Raw genomic sequence first — 19,409 nt, 5'->3', positions numbered from 1 at the left:
TTTGTAGTAGTGTAAATAGTTTATTCAATCATATGCCATGAACAGATCAGAAAAGTAACATGAACTGCTTTTATAAAACACCTATAATATTGCTAAGAAGCAGGTCTGTTACTAGATAAAATATCGAAGAGAACATGCCAATATTACAGCCCATTGTTCCTTTCTAAACATTTTTAGCATACTGTGATTTCTCATAGCTCCTTAAATCTTTGAATTATATTGCCAAATGGTGTTTCCCCCAAACTTAAACATTCATCTTTCTGTGAAGGAAAATGGCACAATCATGGCATGTTCTCTTTAACATGTCAAGTACACATTGCTGTAAATTGAGAGAACAATTGGCAGTTCGTTTAAAATAAACCTCTCTGTAAATAGTTAAGCAAATGTCAATGTAATAACTTTTGAGCCCCAAACTGTCCATTTAGTTAAATATAAAAAAACAAAACTATAAGTTAAAAGAACATTCAGATTGTATAGCACAGGCTGATGCATTTTTAAACAATATTTACAATATTACCCCGAGGCTAGAGTGGGAATTAAAGAGAAGTGTAAAAACCATAAAAAGCACCAAATTTGTAGCAAAATATCTGTACATTTAGAAACATTATCATATAACTACACATTATTAAAGGAATATGGGACCTTTACCAGTGGTTCACATAAGCACAACAAAAAAGAAAATAATTCAGTGGTTAAATACTATACAATAAATTTTACAATTAACAGTGATGCAGTGCTACCAGGAAAGGAAAGCTGTAAGCAAGATGTCCCTTAACTTTAGTCTGATTTTTGACTTGGGAGAGAAAATCAAGTGCCCTGCCTTGTAAGCAGTAGGTGGGGTTGGCAATGGCCGCTCTTGGTAATTAAAACTTTGCTTTAAATGTTTCAACTGGTTTAAAATTTGAAATACAAGCACTGTAATCTGGAAAGGATAGCCACAAGCGCAAGGCAGATGCATTTCTAAAATGAGAAAGTCATCTGTGCACTGTAGCGTTCAACAGCTTGCGCGTTCCCTATTAAACCCACATGTTTGGAAGAAATGAAGTGCAAATACATTTACAATTTCCAACTGCACATCTGACTTACACTTCTTGTAAGATGCTGCATCCATCAGCAGATCTGAACTGGGATAAAAAAATCTATTTCAGGTTTGAGAATGTATGCAGTGATAAACTGTTTCGTTAACTAGCTACATTTCAGCTGAGAGACAGCTCTTTATAAGCCAACCTGGATTGTCGCATGGCAGAATTTCTTGTGGAATGGAGGTACAAGCTTATTTATGGAGGGTATCCTAATTTTTCGGCAGGGCACCAGATTTTCATTATTCCGACAACTGAACAGTTGTGGTCCTCAGGAATTATAATACTGATTACTGAGAAGTTAATATCTTAGTGCTAATTAATAAATAACATTGTTACCCAAAAGCTGCCTCTACCTGTAGAAAACAGTAGTGGAATTTCATCCATGATTCTTCTGTGTTTGCATTGTGTTCTATGAGCTATACCTCCTCACTTCAGCTTCACTACCAACTGGTATATAGCAGGTAGAATCTGAAAGCAGGTAGCTGTGTATTTAAAATAAGCCATATGTTATCACATCCTATTTACAGCCGAAACCCCACTATCCAAGCCTTTCTTATCCCAGTTAAGTTTAACCCTTTGTAAAATGTAATCACATCTACATCAACTTCTGTTTTCTGGATGTTTTCCCCACCCTTAAGAGGAATGCATTTTTCTTAAAAGGGTACAATTTAATTAGTTTCTCCCCTTCGTATATGGTAAGTCCTTACATATGCATATGAAGATGTATGCATACATCATCATAATAAGTGCAACAGAATCTCAAAACTAAGTCAAACTGTCCAGGAGGAATGTATTGAAATCATTAAAAAAATCCACAGCGGATCACTTCCAAGTATTACCTATTTACAAGTCATGAGATCAAGAAAGCCCACTGAAGGCTATTCACTAAATGGCATGTAACAAAACAAAAATACAATATGTATTTTACATTTTGGTTAAAAACACTGAACAAATTTATTGGTGTAAAACAATACCCAATCAAATAAAGTCCTATTGCTTTGATTAATTTGAGCAGGTAATTGAATTTTAGGCACTTGGTAGTTACAGTTGAGTGGAGAGCTCATCTTTTCCCCCCCTTATTTTTCCCCTCTGTGTTCCTATGTGTTTGCTGTTGTTATTGAGCCCTTCAGAAGATAAGTTAATGTACTGCAATAAAGTCCACAATTAGAATGGTAGCGCAAATATAGTTCACATGGCAAGGAATCAATCAAGCACACGTTCTACTTTACACATGCACGTTCTCCCAATCCGGCTCACATGGCTATTTCAGCACCGTTGAGAGTGCGTAAATTCTGATCATCAAAACGCCGCCTCACGCTTCTCCTCACCGCATCGGCTCGTCTGTAGGGCTGGTTTCTAAGATCTGCGGGGAAGAAGCAGGAAGGTGTCAGAAGCGGGCTAGCCTGTGCCTCTGGATCTAGACAAGGAAAGAGTCCTGCTGGTAGCCAATCAAAGCAGCTTGAAGCAAAAGAGAAAAAGGGACTGTTTAAGCTCCCAAGAGAGCCGAGCAGAACAGCACTGATGGGTCTCTCTCTTCACTGACTATTACTAATATGGAACTTCTGCCTACTGCATTATTCAGGGTTACGGATCTAGGTATGAAAAGGGTTCTGCTGCGGAAGCAATCTCGCAATTTCCTTGCATAGCAAAAGCTTCCATCAGATTTCTTCTGTATAGAGAGAATCAGGTGGGGAGCTGCTTCCACACCAGGGTTCTGCCACTGAAGGACCAAACTATGGGGCCACCATGAATCTGCATCAGCTGCATTTTCTTATGAGGATGAAAATGAGGGTATGGATTATTATTATTTTAAAAAAAACACACACAAGACAGGATGGCAGCAGGGTTAGATGCTAATGCTGGTTGGCTGTCACTTGCCACTGATTTTCCCTGAGACCCAGGCTTCATTCATTCTCTGAACCTCTTCAAACTGTGACCTCAGACTCTTCTATACTGGTGAGTTATAATATGAAAAATGTGTTATAAAAATGGGACAACAGGGCGCTGTAGTGTTGCCCATGTGAAATTGCATTGAGAGCTATATTTTTATAATGTTTTCTAGATCAGTGCAGATCCAGCTAGCGACTCCTTTGCCCCACATGCTACCAATTTCTGCTTCCCACAGGAGGGGGTATGCTAGTGGTATGACCAGCAAGCCAATCTGAAGCATTCCAGGTTTTTTAAATAAAACAGCAGCAGCGAAAACAATAAGCAGGCACTGCTCCTCTTTCCCAACCCCAACCCCCTCTACCCTGGAGGTCCCTTAGCCCTTTAAAATCACACCTCCCCAGCTGTGCTAGATTTCTAGACTACAGCAAGCTACCAAACCATTCACAATTTGCACAATCTGTACTTGCTTAATGCCAGCAGTTTTGACTACTGTATTACACTGGCACTTTTAAGAGCCAGTTGGTCTACGCTGCTAGCAGTGGCGCGGTCCTGATTATGCTTAAAAGAAGGGAATGATGTGGGTAGGACTGCTTGTGGCTGCTGCCCCAACAACATTACCCTACCCTACAATGCTGCTGTGAGCAGCAGCCACATGGCCAGTCCCATTTGCTTCAATAGACTATGGTGTTTTAATATTCTGTTGGAAGCAACCCAGAGTGGCTCGGGAAACCAGCCAGATAGGCGGGGTATTAATAATAAATTATTATTATTATTATTAATTTGCTGAAACTGGGGACAGTGCTGCATCAGGAGCAAAAAGCACACACCTACCCTGAATTTGTTTCCCTTTCCACCAACAGGGTTCCCTATAAACTCCCTGCGCACACACACTCCCATACATCCCATACATAGCAGCACGAAGGTGCTATCTATACACACACACACATATTATTCTCCATTGTTTTTTCCTCAGATTTTATTCTAAGGTCCATGCACACTCCTGCTCCAGGAGAATGAGATGGATACAGGAAACTGGCACTTTCAGAGGAATTGCCCCTCAACATAGCTGATGCTCCCAGAGCCCGCACTGATAGTTCGAAGAAGCCAGCCAAATGCTCTCAGTGGCAGTGTACAGTGTAAGAATGGCGGCCATTGCTATGGGAAGCACTGCTACTGAAGCAGAAAGGCAAACAAAGGTGCCATTGTTAAAAGAGGAGCAAAGAACGACAGTCCCCCTTTGCAGGGAAGATTTAGTTGTAGCGCTTACTCAGCCTACAAGAATAGGATTCACTAGCAGCCCCTGAGGTCTTTCGGATAAAGCAACTGGTTGTAAATCACAGGAGGCTCCCAAAGACCCACTTGGGGAGGCAGGGGCGGCTAGTAGAGGTGGGAATAATAGTTGATTGCTAAGATGCAACTAACAGCCATAAGATCCACACACAGCCTTTTCTCTTTTCCTAGGGTTTGATTCACTAATAGTGCCTGAATCCACTGTCCTTGCAGGGTAGACAGAGCACACAAATAAATCTTTGTACATAAGCTCCCATTTGTGAGAGGTTCCCACATTTCTTTAGTATGGCAAAATGCCTTTTGTAACCACCTGGCATATGGAAAAGGAATGGACAATGCCTTGTACACTGTATGCTTATGTCAGGAAATGCTATATTGCTGTTTGATGGGCTGCTGTTTTTAAAAAAAGGAGCACAGAGCCTGTAAAATAGTTGGCAACCCTTCTTGTGCCCCTTTCCTCCCCTCTCTTCCTGCTCTGCAGAACACAGACTCATCAGTACAACACAGAGGCAACAACATCTATCTTGTGGAAGAGTCTGGAAAGGGAGTAGCCCCTAAGTGATGTGACGTCATCCAGCACAGGCAACAGCTGCAGATTAATCCATCCCACACGCTACAGATAAAAACACACGACAGAAGAAAGATCGAAAAGCACCAGCAACGCTGCTTAAACGCTTACAGCGTCATCCCTCCTTTATCTTAAAATTGGCTGTGATTTGCAGCAGTTTTTGTGTTGGCATACAGAGAGAGGAGGAAGCTAAGTAAAAAGTGATGCTTGCCAGCTCTGTGTATCCTCCACCACCGGTGTGCTAGAAGAAATCCTTACCCTCGAGTGAACATTTGGAAATTTAGTGATATTATTCTTCTTTAAGGCTAAACAGAAGGGGGAAAAAACACAGAATGATGGTTAAGTTAAAAATGAGATGGAACATGAAGAGCAACTCAATTCTGTGCCCAAAAAGCAAAATAATAATATATTTATTTATTTATTTTTTAAAATGTAAAAAGCCACATATGTTAGCAGGTAAAGCAAAAGTGGGTGAGGTGGAGGCTTAAAGAAGGTTAAAAAAAAGAAAGGGAAGGGAAGAGGTGGCCATCGTAAGCCTCTTACTAATAAAATTCCAAGCTGCTTTGAACATTGGCTCCAGGATGACTGTCCAGCAATTAACTTGAAAGAGCAAAAGAGGAGTTAACAGGCAGCATTCTTACTTTAAAGCTCCCCATTAAAACATTACACCAGTAGGAAATGAAATGCTGCTTTAAGATGATTGGTTCTTGTATCAAAGACAACAGCATTGACAGACACATGCAGCGTAAACGGCACTCCTTTTTAAAAACATTCTACAGTGCAAGATGCTAATGGATCCAGTTCCATGACAATAACGCGGGGTATCTTCTATGGCAAGGCAATTTTGATCATATTGCTTCACTAGGCCTTATCTGCTGCCACCTGGGTAGTTTCTTCATCCAGCCCCTCAATCTTTGTTTCTTGGCCCTAGATGAGCTTAGCATGAGAATTATTTAAAATTTATTTCTTATGGCTTGGCTCAGAAGTCAAGACCTGCTTTCAGAACCATGGTCTGCCTGGATCCTGGGTTTTGCCCAGCCTCCACTATTACAAAGGACTGAACTGATCAAAGGCAGAATTCTATCTTAAGTGAGGCTACCACTTGGCTCAAAGGAGATTTCCCATTAAGTTGCCATGGAACTGAAGCTAACGACTGTGGGTGTGAAAAACGAAGGGAGTGGGTGTGGGGACCACGACCACATTTATTTTATTCCTCTTCACGCATGCAAACACAAACATGCAAGCGATGGTTAGAAGGACCCATGTGGAAATATGTGCTCACAGATCACAAAGCAGTGACTTCATTTTACATGCCATAAAACAAAGCCCATACACATTCAGCCTGGCACATTGATGTACACTAGATTTGCTTCCGGAGATAGGCTTGGCTTAACAAGACTCATGCAACATAGATCAAGTCACAAAGAAGTAAAGGAGGTGCGAGAGCCCAGAGGAGAAGACACAGAAAAGCCAAGTGAACTGTCCATCACATTTGTCATTACAACCCACAACCATCCCTTGCAAATTGTGGTGGCTGGCTTGAAGCGCAGCCACCAGGGGCCTCGAGGACATTTCTGTGACTTCCATCACTTGCTGCTCTATGGCGCTGAGCCCACAGGGTGACTCTGAAATGTGGAAGGTAGAACAAACGGTCACTGGGAGGATGGAAGGGAACCAAAAAAAGGTTCCTGACAGGCAAAAACATGCAATGAGATGAGCGATGTCAAATATGACTCCGACGAAATGCCAAACATCACTAATCCATTCAAACAGCTATATTGTGGAGAAACGTCAAAAACCTACAGCAACCTTTTTGTTTGTTTTTTAAGAGCGTCGGGTGTGAAAGAGGAAAAGTTTAGTAATGGAATTCCTCTGTGAGAACAGGTTCGCAGAAAAAACGAGAGCCACGCTTGGCCGTTCGAGCAGTAAAGGGCACAGTCTTCAGCACTGCATGGAAAATAACAGCCAGACAAGACAGAATATACAGTAAGAAGCAAAGATCTATTGTATTAGTACATTGTTAGTGCTTTGTTAAAGACACCCTGAGGTGGCTTATTCAGTCATTTAACCACAATAGGATTTGTTTGGCTGGGTTACCAGAAGAATTATCTTTCTGCAAATCACAACAGTTACTGGGGTGTTTTTTTAAAAAAGTAAAATTGGTGAATGAACAAGGGCATGATGAAGTGCACACTTTTATCTCAGCACAACATTTATTTGCATGGCTGTTCTCGCACTCGGATGGACTGCTCTTGGAACTTAGTGAAATGAAATCACACAACAACAGAGTGGGCAAAGTAAACCCTAGGCGAAGTCTCAGCCAGGAATCAGCCATAAATTTACCATTGAAAATGAGACATGTGATGCTAGTGAAGTTCTGGCTGGATAGGATCCATGCATTTGTGCATGGATGTTTTTAAAACCCACTGTATTTGTTGCTTACATTTGGTATTACTCATACTTAGGGACCTATTACTGCTGATTATGGAGAAATTATTAACAATTAGCTGCTGCTGCTGCTGCTGTTTTCATCCACTCTGTGATTGTCACAGAAGCCACTAAATAGGATTTTGGCAAATCACCAAAGCCCACACTGTACTTGTCACAGCTGCTATAAATTAGACCCAGCCATTGTCAGCCTATTGCGTTCAATTATGGATTGCCGAAAGGGACTAGTATTAGTCTGTTGCAAGAGGAATATGCAGCTCTGAAGTTCAAAATCGTTCAACAAATCCAAATCACACAATTTTGTCCTCCATCACATACTTAATGCTGGAGCAATTACCATTAGTAGGGCTTGAAGGACAAAACAAGAGCTTTTATAAGCAAGGCTCAACACCAGTGGTTTTGCACATGGGTCAAAAATACTCAAAGATTTACAAGGCATGCACCTGTTGCAAAAATACGTCTAATAAGGCTCTACGTGGTCTACAGCTTGAGTTATGAGAGCATGCTGAAGTGAAGGAGAAATTAAATAATACACAAACGTTTTGTCAACGAGGCCTTGCCAAAGAAGAGGCCTGAAACCCTGAGCGCTATATAATGTGCACCATTTGTTAAATGACTGATACATGTGATTATTCTCATTGAAATCAATTTATTGATTATTGATTACTTTAAGGAGCTCTGTTAGAGATTTGCAAAGTAAAAGCTATGAAGGGGCACTTTGGAATAGCCTCTTCCTCCTCATTATTATTATTTTACCTGTGATGATATCTTCGATAGCTCCATCCTTCCCCTCGTACACATGTCTATTGTCCTTGACTTGTCGCCGTCTTAACTCTGCAATCAGCTCTTGCTGCTGCCTCTTCGTTTTATGAGACGGAGACTGAAAGGGAGCAAAGGTTGGTAAAAAGCAGTGGCCAACAAGATGCTGAAAACACCTGCTCTTCTCTTTGAGGTGTAAGATAGGGAACTTAGGTACCTGCCCCATACAGAGTTAGAACCACTAGGTCAACCCTAGCACTACACATATTTCACCTGCACTGACTTTCACTAACTCCCAGTTCACTTTTGGGGGGGGGAGGGAAGTTATGGTTCTAACCTATGAAACATTGAAAAGTTTGGGATCAGAGTATCTACAAGACCACCTTTTCCCACACCAAACTCTTGGCTGAGAGAACAACATTTGAGGCCTGTCTCAGGGGGTCCTGGCCTTCTGAGGTTAATCAAAATAAGGGCCTTTCCTGTGGTGGCTCCCTGATTATGGCACCATGATTATTACTGTTTAGATGTCAAGTGCGGTCTGTCTTGTTTGTCACATACTAACACTTAATCTGCTTTTAGCTACTTTTTGTGATTTATACACTGTCATGCTGATGGTTTTTGTTTTTGTTATTTCTTTTTTATTGTTCTACACAATATCAATGGCAATGGTAAAGCTGCCATGAGGGCCAAGACACTGGAAAAGTGGGGAACACAATCCTGACATTACAGGAGGTGGGGGTGCTTTGTGCAAATATCTGGAGAAGTCACTTTGTGTAGCCTGACCTTGCATAGTGAGAATTCCTAATTGTATTGTTAAAAGATATTATCATGGAAGAGAGGGTCTCATATGCCAAGCAGAACTCTGGAAAATGCTAGATGCAACCCAAAACGGCCGTTTCTGCCACTGCGTTTTCTTTGAGCCTCTTCCGACTAGCCTTCCTTCACATTTGGTCACTGCAGACTCTTGGGTGACTATGCGCTGAATGTCTTCCTGTTATCGAATTGCTTGGCCGAGATAAATGCTCATTACTTCTCGGTAAGCATCTTTCAAACAGGGCAAATTCCAAGCATTGTATCCATGGCTTTAGGAGAATAAACACCTTTCTGAGATTTAGGAAGAACAGGAAATAGCATACACATGAAACTGCTCTAGTTTCCTTTTAAGTTTCTTATATGACTGCCTTGTTAAAATGTCTCTGTGAGAAAGAAAGCTTCAATAGTTATCTCTGAGAGAAAACACCTGACAGAAAGGTGTTTGGAATGTTGGTTCCTTGCCGATCCCAAAGACTTGAGAGAAGCAGTCTCAGCCAATAAGGCAGCAGTAGCCAAGGTGGTGCTTTCCAGATGTGTATTCCACAACTCCCATCATCCCTAACAACTGTAGTTCAATAATATCTGGACTGCACCACATCGGCTGCTCTGCAATAAGACGATCTCTTTCACTGGACCAACATGTGCCACTTTATCAATGCACGTAACCAAAATCGATTAATGGCTTGGTTGTTTGCTACCTTTTGGTCTTGCTGCTCCATCAGTGCCTCCTGCTCCAGAAGTTTTTCCATCAATGCCTGCTGTTGCTTTTTTCTCAACTCGTTCTCCTCTTCCGCTTGCTATCGACAATTTTAAACGAAATACACACACCCGTTAGAGCTTGCAACAACTTCAAAAAAATGGGGTTCGTTTTTAGCTCACTCAGCAAAATACAAATTCATTAAAGCCAGTTTAACTTTGATGTGCCGCTTCCTGTTGCGGTATGATATGGCAAATTCTTCCAAAAATTTCTTTAAGAATTTGTCCTCTTGTGATTCCCAGCAGCTGTCATAACCATCATGGCTAGGAGCGACCGACGGCCTTATTCCCTCTCTCTTTTGAAGTCACCTAATGGCAGATTTTTCCAGCCACATGTGTACCTGCCTTCATGTCCTCTGCATGTCTGAATGTGTGTAACGCAGCAGGAGTGCTGTGTGTTCCTGATGTCTGGTGTGTGTTTGTCTTCTCTTTTCCTCTGTTGGATTTTGTTTTATTTTGCCCCAGCCATCATTGGAATGCAGTCCCCAAGAGGTTGGGCAAGTTTTAATCTGGCTTTTGTTCTGGGACACTTTTTCCAAAAATGGAACCTTAAGGCTCTTTCATATAAATCATAGAATTGTAGTTGGAAAGGACCATGAGGATCGTAAACCCCTTGCAGTGCAGGAATCTTTCACCCAACATGGGGCTCAAACCCACAGATTAACTGTCCCATGCTCTACCAACTGAGCTATCTGTGTATTTGCTAAGGAAACTACAAAACCACAGCGGGAGCCTTTGGTTAGAAAGTGTGGCCACATTTGTAAGAATAACAGAAGTGAACTGAACTTCTGTTTACCTTGTAAGCTTTCACAAATCGAACAAAGACTGGGAAGAAGACTGATGGAGGTGTTGTCTTGGGATTCTCTCCAAAATACTTCACAGCATCATCAAACGCATCCTGTAAAAGAGAGACTTTTTAACACATATATATATATATATATTTCATTTCAACAAATCCCAAACTATGCAAGATGGTGTTTAACCCACGAAAAGGGAACCACTCCCCACAAGCTGAAGGCTGATCAGGTGGCAAGGAATCAGGAAGGAAGCAGCAGAGACAAGAGGGTAGGTGCACTGGAGCCTTTATTACCAGTGCAACAGAAGGGAGGCCTGCTCTGCAACCTGCTTTGCAAAGTGCGCAATTTCAGGTCTTTCCTTAGGAAGCAAGAAAAATCCCAGTTCCAAGTATAAACTTGCAGTTTGAAAATATGCATTTTGAAGTTCTGCCATGTACTGCTGTTAATTGCCCTCTTGTGCTGGGATTACTTAACCATTTTTGCCTTTTGCAGATTCAGAACAGATAAAAGGAAGAAACTTGTTTCTTTCTACCATTATTATTTTAACCAAGAAAATAAATAATGAAACTTGAGTGGAGCTACTAAACATTAAGTATCTGTGTGTTTCCCCTGGAAAATAGCTGTGTGTGTGTGTGTGTGTGTGTGTGTGAGAGAGAGAGAGAGAGAGAGAGAGAGAGAGAGAGAGAGAGAGAGATGTTTAAGGGTGCATGATTGCACATGCCACTAAATGAAATGCTATTGCATAAGGTGTGAAGTCACTCTCAGTGACAGATGTCACATCAATACTGCAAAAGAATAAACACATTCTATTGTTTTTTTCAACCACCTTTCCTTCTTCAAGCAGACAGAGAAGCATTTATTGTACCCTTTCTATTCCCCCTGAGGGGGAATGACTGGCCTAAGCTCACTCATTTGGACACACTTAACTATACAACACAACACTACACTAGAACAGCGGAAACAGTGAATACTTGTCCTGCCTACTCCTAAAGGAACATCTTTGAGCTTGAAAAAGGTAACAAAAGTTCTCCGTTCCTGAAAGCTAGACCACTGAACAACTGCTGGGATACACAGAATACCTGAGCTATTTTTGCATCATCCTGCAGCTTCTTCAGTTTCCCTTCATTGTTCTGAATAAACTCCTTCAGCATGGTGTTGTGATCGTGCATGGTGTACTCTCGCTTCGTTAGGTCGAGACCTCTTTGGAGTTCCTTTACATCCAACAGAACATTTTCAAGGGATACTAAAGGGTGGAAGGGGAAAGACACTCAAAATGTTACTACGCATTGCCTAATTGATCCCAAACATCTCCAGGTTGACAGATCTCATGTAGCAAAGCCTGGCGATATAGCTGCCTGAGACCCTGGATAGTTTTAATTGGGGAATCTCTGTTAACATGTGGTTGTTGTTCCTGCTACTACTATTAAAATTGAGAAGCCAACAATGGAGGGTCTCTCTCTCACACACAAGACAGAATTGCAGGCCAGCGAGCTTATATTTTGCATCCAAGAGACAAAACTGGAATGAAACAGAAAGGCTAGGAATGAGATGGGATTGGGGGCAGATGCATCAAACAAAAGGGAAGGTGAGTAGTTCAGGGAAGGTAATGTTTTAAACCACCTTTACAATATAGATGCACATGCTCCAGTAGGGCTGATGCCTCCTATACAGTTTCTACCCTGACCATGCAGAACAGAGGAGGAGAATAGGATCTGACCTCCTACACCTCTCGTGGGCCATTTTGGCAGGCGGGCAGGGCCTCGCTACCCCTTCCAAGTAAAGATTTCTGTACATGTAAAGATTTCAGTCGGAAGGATCCTTTCTGTTCGGTATGTTCACACAACATTTACAAGACGTGCCTTCCAACAGGATGTGCACCTCTTGCACCTGAAGTTAAGGACTTTACACAAACTGTGTGGGAGCACTGAAGGAAGCCCAATTACTGAAAAGAGGAAAGGCTCCTGTCAGCTTTAGGGAACAGTGTGCTAGAAGAACCAAGAAGGCATCTGAAAATTATGATGCTTCTGTATCCTATTGTGCCCATAACATTTAAGATGCCCACCTGTCTTCTGCAAGGTGGTATCTTTTCCAAACAGGTAGCTTTCCCTAGGACATGGGTGCATTACTGTATTACAGTATCCACAGAACATATCTGAACCTGCTTTTAAGTACTTGGGAAATGAATGTGTGGCTATGTTACCTGCAGCAGCTTTCTCCACATAGTGAAGCTCATTGTAAAAAAGCGATACTTGCTGATATTTCTCTCTCACAACATTTGATATATAGTGCAATAGAGTTTGTTTCCTGTCTGTCGATTTTGTGTCTAGTAACTGCAAAGAAGAGGCAAAAGAAGTATGTTAGATTCAGCTTCAACATCCTTGAGTTAACTTTCCTTAGCAGCCAACCCATGATCTGCCTATATACCAAGGTTGGAAAAGCTATAACTCTCCAGATGTGGCTGAGTTACAATCCCACCACCCCTAAGGCTGATGGGAGTTGGAGTCCACAACATCTGGAGGGTCACTGGTTAGCCACCCTGAAATAGACACATGACACAATGAAATAAGTGCAATGCAATGAAGATATCATAGCCCTGTATGAATGTTACAGGTCAGGGGAGGGGAACATGTGACTCTTGAGATGATGTTGCACCAGAACTCTCATCATCCCTCATCATTCGCCATGTTGATGGGAACTGAGGTCCAATAACATGGAGGACCACAGGTAAAGGATTTTAGGACCCCTCCAATTGTTGCCCATAGTTTTGTATTTATTTATGTTACTTAAACATGATAATTCATCATATTGTCAGAAGACGACCACAAGTAAAAGAATAATCTGAATCAGGAAAACTATAGGCCATTAAAGCAATCAAGGTTGTCATCTTATTAAATCTGTCCGGTGTATTTTCATAGCGCTGGTAATTATTGTTTATTACAGGTCATTAGAGGCATTCATTCCCCACCCCTAGCAACAGGGTTCATGGCATATTGCTTTTATGAATGGCCCAATGCTATTATCCAGAAAGTGGAGAGACTCATAACTAGAACTGGCAGAAAAGACAGGGCAGTGCTAAACAGACTTCTCAGCCATTGCGAATCTGTACAGGAGGTCTACCTGATGCAGTTAGTGGTAAGGAAGAGTTTAACCAGGGGAGGGAAATGAAGTTATGGGGAACTGAAATTTACCTTTGTCTTGACAATATGACATTAGAAATCTAAGCCAATGGCTCCATTCCTTCCCTAGCTCATTGACAACTCACTAAAAGGATGCTTAAACCACTGTTGTTCATATAGGCCATGCAAATAAATGGGGATGTGCAAACAATCTTCCAAGCAAAGCTACTTTCAAGTCCACTGGGGGTAGATTTCCCCTTACTTACCAGATCTAAGCTCTGCAGTTTAAATCCATAAACAGCTCCTCGTTTACTGCTGTTCATATAGTTACCCAGAGCCAAGATTATCTATGGAAATCATAGGGGTGGGAAAAATTGTAAGCATCAACTAATAACACATAACATTCTGTAATAAAAAGGAAAGGGGTCATTTTAATTTAAATATATAGCCCCCTAAAGACCACTGTTTAAGGGTGTGTGGTTTTACCACCAATATTTTTTTTAAAAAAAAACAGCAACATTGAATAAACAAAATAAACACTTGCCTCCAGGATTTTCTTGAGTTTCTGAGATGACTTTATTGAGACAGATGCTGCAATTATTGCATGAAGTTGCTAGAGGCAAAAACAAGAAATCATGTGAACATCTGTAAAAGCCAAGTGTGAACTAAAAATGGACACCCAGTGGCTTCTGCAAGAGGGACAGATTGTGTATGTGTAGCCTTAGTCAGACATTAAGGTTCACAGAATACTAACTGGATGAGCCAAGTCACAGTCCTTCACCCCAGCATCTCACCCCAGGCCCTCCCTAATGATGCTTGAGGTATTTGGGAGGATGCCTGTAGGGTCAGCCTTGTAGATTGTCCTCATGAACTGCAATCCTGAGCACTCAGGATTGCAGGTCACAAGGAGAGCCTACAAATATTTGGTAGGCTGCTGATATCCTCTCAAACATGCATATCCTCTCATTGGGGAGGGGCTGGCGTGGGCCACAATGACATGGGGAGGGAAACACATGTGACCCCAAGTGCTGTGCACTCACACTGTGTGAGCTTGAATGCCCAAATAGTGCTTGGGTCAGAATCATATGGCAAATGACTATTTACAACTGATTGGATCTGAACCAGAAAGGCAATCCTGCATACACAAGAGAGGGTGCTGTTGTTGATACCCACTGGCTTGCTACGGTCCTTTGCTACATCCCATACTATTCTGGAGCACGTGCCAAAACTCAGGGACAGGTTTTTTTAAGGGTACAGCAACATGAAGGGAGAGGAGATATTGCCTTATGCCTTGAGTAGACCTTTGCTCACAAAATTTACGATGAAGGCGCCAATGGGGTCAGAAAGAGGCAAGCAAGCAATGGTGCACAACGAACTTATCACCATGTAGTTCCAGGCAGCTGCTAGAGGTAATGTGTCAAAGATAAGCAAATATTCCTGCACTGCGGGGGGTTGGACTAGATGGCCCTTGGGTTCCCTTCCAACTCTACAATTCTATGATCAAGCAGGGGATAACTTCAGCCCATCTCTAACAAACAAACTGCTCCAAAAGGAATGTAGCACAAGCATAAGCCACGTCATGGAATACCATTCAAGAAGGAGCTACTCTCCCCATCTCACTCACTGGAGTCAGCATCTGGATGCTTTCTGCAAAATTGCCAACGAATGCCATGATGGTCATCTTTTGCATCAGCCTCTCAATCTTGCTGAACTGCATCATGAAACGATCCTCATCTGAGAGGTTCTCAAGGGGCTTCCTCTCCCGCTCGTAAAGCCGCAACATTTTCACTTCATTTTCCGTGGGCAAAAATCTCATCAGGCATTCGACAAAATCCACTGGTAGAGTCTTCAAATCGAACCTGGCCAAAAGCAAAAATATATAAATATATTTAAAAGAAGAGTTGTTTACAGGGAAGGAAGAGGCAGAGAACTCTGTTTTCACTCAGTTCCTCTATCAATGCATCTTATTAAAGCTACTAATCAATTCTACAGACAAGGCATACTTAATGCAATAATCATGTTAACTGTGGGCGCAATTATTTCACCCTGGCAATTTTGGCGGTCAATATGCGAAGTGTGAATAGATGTGTGTCCCTAAGTACTTGAATATGGGTATCTGTAAGTGAAAGACATGCACAAGTTACTGACATTTTACGTATTTGCTGTAGGAAGCACCACTGTAAGCCAGGTACAATCGCAGCAAACAATTACCATATTAAGTGTTAAGCGGCACTTGGGATTTTTAAAATTCTGAATATAGATGGTTAGGACTGCACTGAGAACTCTCTTGGTTGCTTTTTGTATATTGCTCTGGGAAGCACCCTGAAAACCAAGTAATCGTATTTTTAAAGCTGCTAAAAAAACACAATTGCAACAAACATAATGAACTTTATGTAAATAGGAGCAGAAAAAAGGCAAATCCCTTTAATTGAGATTTGTAGCCTACACACGGGTGCCATTTGCACTGAATCTCAAAATGCTGGTTTTGTCCTTTCATGCTCCTTAATTTGGGTGTGTGCTTCCTCCTGTAGGAAGTGCTCCCAGGGCCCTGTAGTATCTCCCAGCAAGCTCAGCTGAGAATTTGTACATTAATGGAAGAGGGAGGACATAGGGGAAAGGAGCGCCTTCACTGTGGTAACCTCAAACACAGAGAAGGGTTTACTGCAGGAAATCAGTCTGCACTCCACTCTTCTGAAAGAAATGCAAAGCACATTCCTGCAAGACAGCTTCTGCAAGACTTTAAAAACGAATGGCTGTCAGCATGACCATTGCACTGAAGTGTTTTTAGCATTATGACTTTCAGGTACTTTAAAAGTGTTTTACTGGATCATTTTATTGTTGCCAGTTGAGTATTTGCAGACACAGCCTAAACACCACAACACCAATCTGCATTTCATTCAAGACACTTGGACTCAATTCAAACACTGTGAAGAGGAGAGGGGGCTAACCTAGCCCTTTCCCATTCCTTTAATAGCTACCATATTTATCTCACAACAGTGTTTAAATTGCTGCTAGAAATGAAAGCCTTGCATGACAAGAAATATAGATGAAAAATACGAACAACATTCTTCAGAAAACCACCAGTTGGTTTTTACAGTTCTCATAATGGAAGGAATTCAACATTGCGTAAAGGCAGTCCTTCCCTCACAGCAAGCGTTTCAGCTTGCCAGATGAAACAACCCCCTCTCTCTCTGAACATTGTTCTGGGGGTTCTCCCAAACCCCCAAAACCAGTTTGGAAGGGGAGGTGTAATAGAGGGGGGGAAAGTCCCATTGCACAAGTAGAAGTCTTTGTTCAGGCCTTCCACTGACTGGATTCATTAGGTGAATCCTGCCCCGTGTTACTGTGATATATGCAGAGTAAGCAAAATCCAACGGGCTTACTCCAGAAAAGTGTGCACAGCTTAACAGCTTTATGGTGATCAACTGCATATATGAGCATTACTGGCATATGAGGATCTTCCTTGGATCTAAGCAACTTGCAGAAATACTGCTGACCAATTAATACAACGTGCCTCAAACCACATTTGTAAAACAGCCTTTACACTTACGCCTGAATAGCTTTGCATATCTCATCTGCAGTCTTTCCAGCTTTCCTTAAGGTGATCGCAAGATTTTTAGCCCTGTTTGCTTCCAATAGCGTGACTTTGTTCGATCCCTTTTGAGTTATTTGCTTGCTTGAAGAAAGATCAATGGCTGGGCCTTGGGCTTTTGTCTTGAATATTTCTTCAAATTCATCCACATTTAAATCCTAGGACAGAAACCAAACAGAAACAAGAAGGAGTCTAGAAATCTATGTCTAATGGGGGGGGGGGAATACAATTAATGAAAAGTGTAGAAGCTGTAGGGCATTGGGAAAGGGAGAGGTGACTGTGTGACGAGGAGAAGGCTTTGATGCTCTGCAAAGTTTCTTGGTCCATTGCAAGTTTAGCAAAGATACTGCACGTAGCACAGCAGCATAGGACTCTAGTTACCTTAATGTCAACAAGACCATCAAACAGAGTGTTTAAAACTCTTTAAGTACGTATGATGCAAGGTCAAAATAACTGCTTTTTAGCAGGATACAGTAACTTCCAAAACACAGACAGACACACACAGAGAGAAAGAGAACACCAAATCACAATCTGCAGGTCTCATACCTCCAATATCCTTTCATCATCAATTTCATTGAAGACTGTCCCGTTAATCTGATTGGGTTTCAGAGCCACCCAGTTAAAAACTGGCATGCGGAACTTTGTCTTAATTGGCTTCTTGATTTTCACAGCTTTAAACAAAGCAGAGAGTACAAGTTCACATTTCAGAAAAAGGCAACAAACCTCTTGAGCAATCCAGAAGTACTTATGGGGGATGCACTTCAACACTGGAGGAGGCCTGACGAGAACTAAACAAATACTGTAAAGTGTTGGGGAAAATTTGGGCAGGCTGGAAATCTTGAAGAGAAGAGACAATTTCTCTAATTCAGGAGGTTTGCCTATCATTCATGCAAAGGTTTGACAAGAGCAAGCATGTTTTGTTACAATTGTGCCTATTTTTCCTATATTTGATGAGAACACACGATTCAATCACTACAGGAAGTCTATAAAATTGTACTCTATTTACCCACGTGATTTTAGCTACGTCCTGTGATGGTCTACTGTTATTCTTCTGACTGCACTAAAATTAACCCAACACAAGAACATTGCCTGATTATTGGATGAAATCATGTGGAGTTGCCTATTTAAGGAAGAGCAACCATACATTTACCTAAAAATCATAGAAACATGACTCAGTTTCCAGTCTCCATTAAATGTGTAAAAGGCACCAGTGGTACTCAACGGAAGGGTGTTTCTGAGGGGGCACTAAGGTACCAACCGGTGAGCGCTGTCTAGCCTCACTCCATTTAAGAGGCAGAAAACATCATCACTTTCCAGATGTGAGCTCCTCCCCTTCCTGTAGAGAGCAGCTCATTTTCTGCCTTACTTGAAGTTGGAGCAATTGCTCAATGGATTCTCTGGTTCAGCATTTCCATTAAAGAAACTAAGTGTGAGCATATGGTATTTTTCTCTCATGACAGGTGGTGCCCAAGTGCCCACACGAGAATTAAGATTAGCAGATAGGGATGAGGTTTATTGCAAAGCATCGAGAAGGTGTGAAACGTCAGGTGTCAGCCACATTTATGGAGTGATGGACATGAGCCTGGAGACTGCCAAATCCCAGCAGGAAAATATTGTGATATGTTGCACCTACAACACCTTCCAGATTTTAAAAGCAAGCGAGTACACACAAACATGCATCTGTTGATTAGGATTGCAAATGTGTGATCTGTACCTTTATTTAGCATGATCAGTGTCATGACAGCTAAAGGAGCTTCTCCTCCCACATCAACTTGCCCAGGTGTTAGCAGGAGAGGCCTTGTTGGCAGTGCTGCCTCCTTCTGTGGCTCATGCAGCAATAAAACTGCTAGCACATTTGCAAAGCTAAGCAGGGTCCGGGGGGGGGGGGGAGTGGCACGCATTGCAGGGGGTTGAACTGGATGATGCACAGGGTCCCTTCCAACTCTACGATTATATGATTCTTTGTGGCAGTGGCTCATGAAAGGGCCTTCCCTGTGATGGCCCCCAGGTTGTGGAATTAACTCCACTCTGAGGCACGTCTTGTGTCATTACTGCAAGCCTTTCAGTGATTGGTCAAGATGCACCTCTTCACAAAGGCCTTTTTTCTGAGTGGATCAGTATCGCTGTGGATTGCTGTTTTGCCATTGGTTGTTTTGGGTTTTATTCTAGGATTTTAAAGTTTGCATTTGCTTTTAATTATACTATTTTTTGTAACACACCCTGGGGCCATTTGGACAATCAATCAATAAAGTGTCCAAGTTGTTGCACGTTACATTTGCATCATGTGTCACTGATTCA

General features: G+C 41.9%; 1 protein-coding gene across 7 annotated transcripts in view; it reads right to left on the bottom strand.

Annotated features, from left to right (window-relative positions):
- Positions 1–19,409, bottom strand: part of FMNL2 (formin like 2) — a 210,577-nt gene continuing 191,168 nt past the window's right edge. For 2 of the 7 annotated variants that reach the window (XM_081187397.1, XM_081187401.1), the window contains 11 exons: positions 17,658–17,782; positions 17,070–17,269; positions 15,144–15,378; positions 14,064–14,132; positions 13,786–13,866; positions 12,604–12,733; positions 11,483–11,646; positions 10,403–10,504; positions 9,549–9,647; positions 8,035–8,158; positions 1–2,445 (listed from right to left, as the gene is read on the bottom strand). In XM_081187397.1, coding sequence (XP_081043523.1) covers positions 2,336–2,445; positions 8,035–8,158; positions 9,549–9,647; positions 10,403–10,504; positions 11,483–11,646; positions 12,604–12,733; positions 13,786–13,866; positions 14,064–14,132; positions 15,144–15,378; positions 17,070–17,269; positions 17,658–17,782 — 1,439 coding nt within the window. In that variant the 3' untranslated portion in view covers positions 1–2,335. Of the gene's footprint in view, positions 2,446–4,755; positions 5,136–6,639; positions 6,778–8,034; positions 8,159–9,548; positions 9,648–10,402; positions 10,505–11,482; positions 11,647–12,603; positions 12,734–13,785; positions 13,867–14,063; positions 14,133–15,143; positions 15,379–17,069; positions 17,270–17,657; positions 17,783–19,409 lie in introns of those variants that run through there. The other 5 variants (XM_081187396.1, XM_081187399.1, XM_081187398.1 and 2 more) reach the window with 4 other exon arrangements.

The sequence above is a fragment of the Podarcis bocagei genome, assembly GCF_964188305.1.
Source record: "Podarcis bocagei genome assembly, chromosome: 1".
NCBI lineage: Eukaryota > Metazoa > Chordata > Lepidosauria > Squamata > Lacertidae > Podarcis > Podarcis bocagei.
Note: the sequence above shows the minus strand (reverse complement) of the source record. Positions and strands in the feature narration are given on the sequence as shown.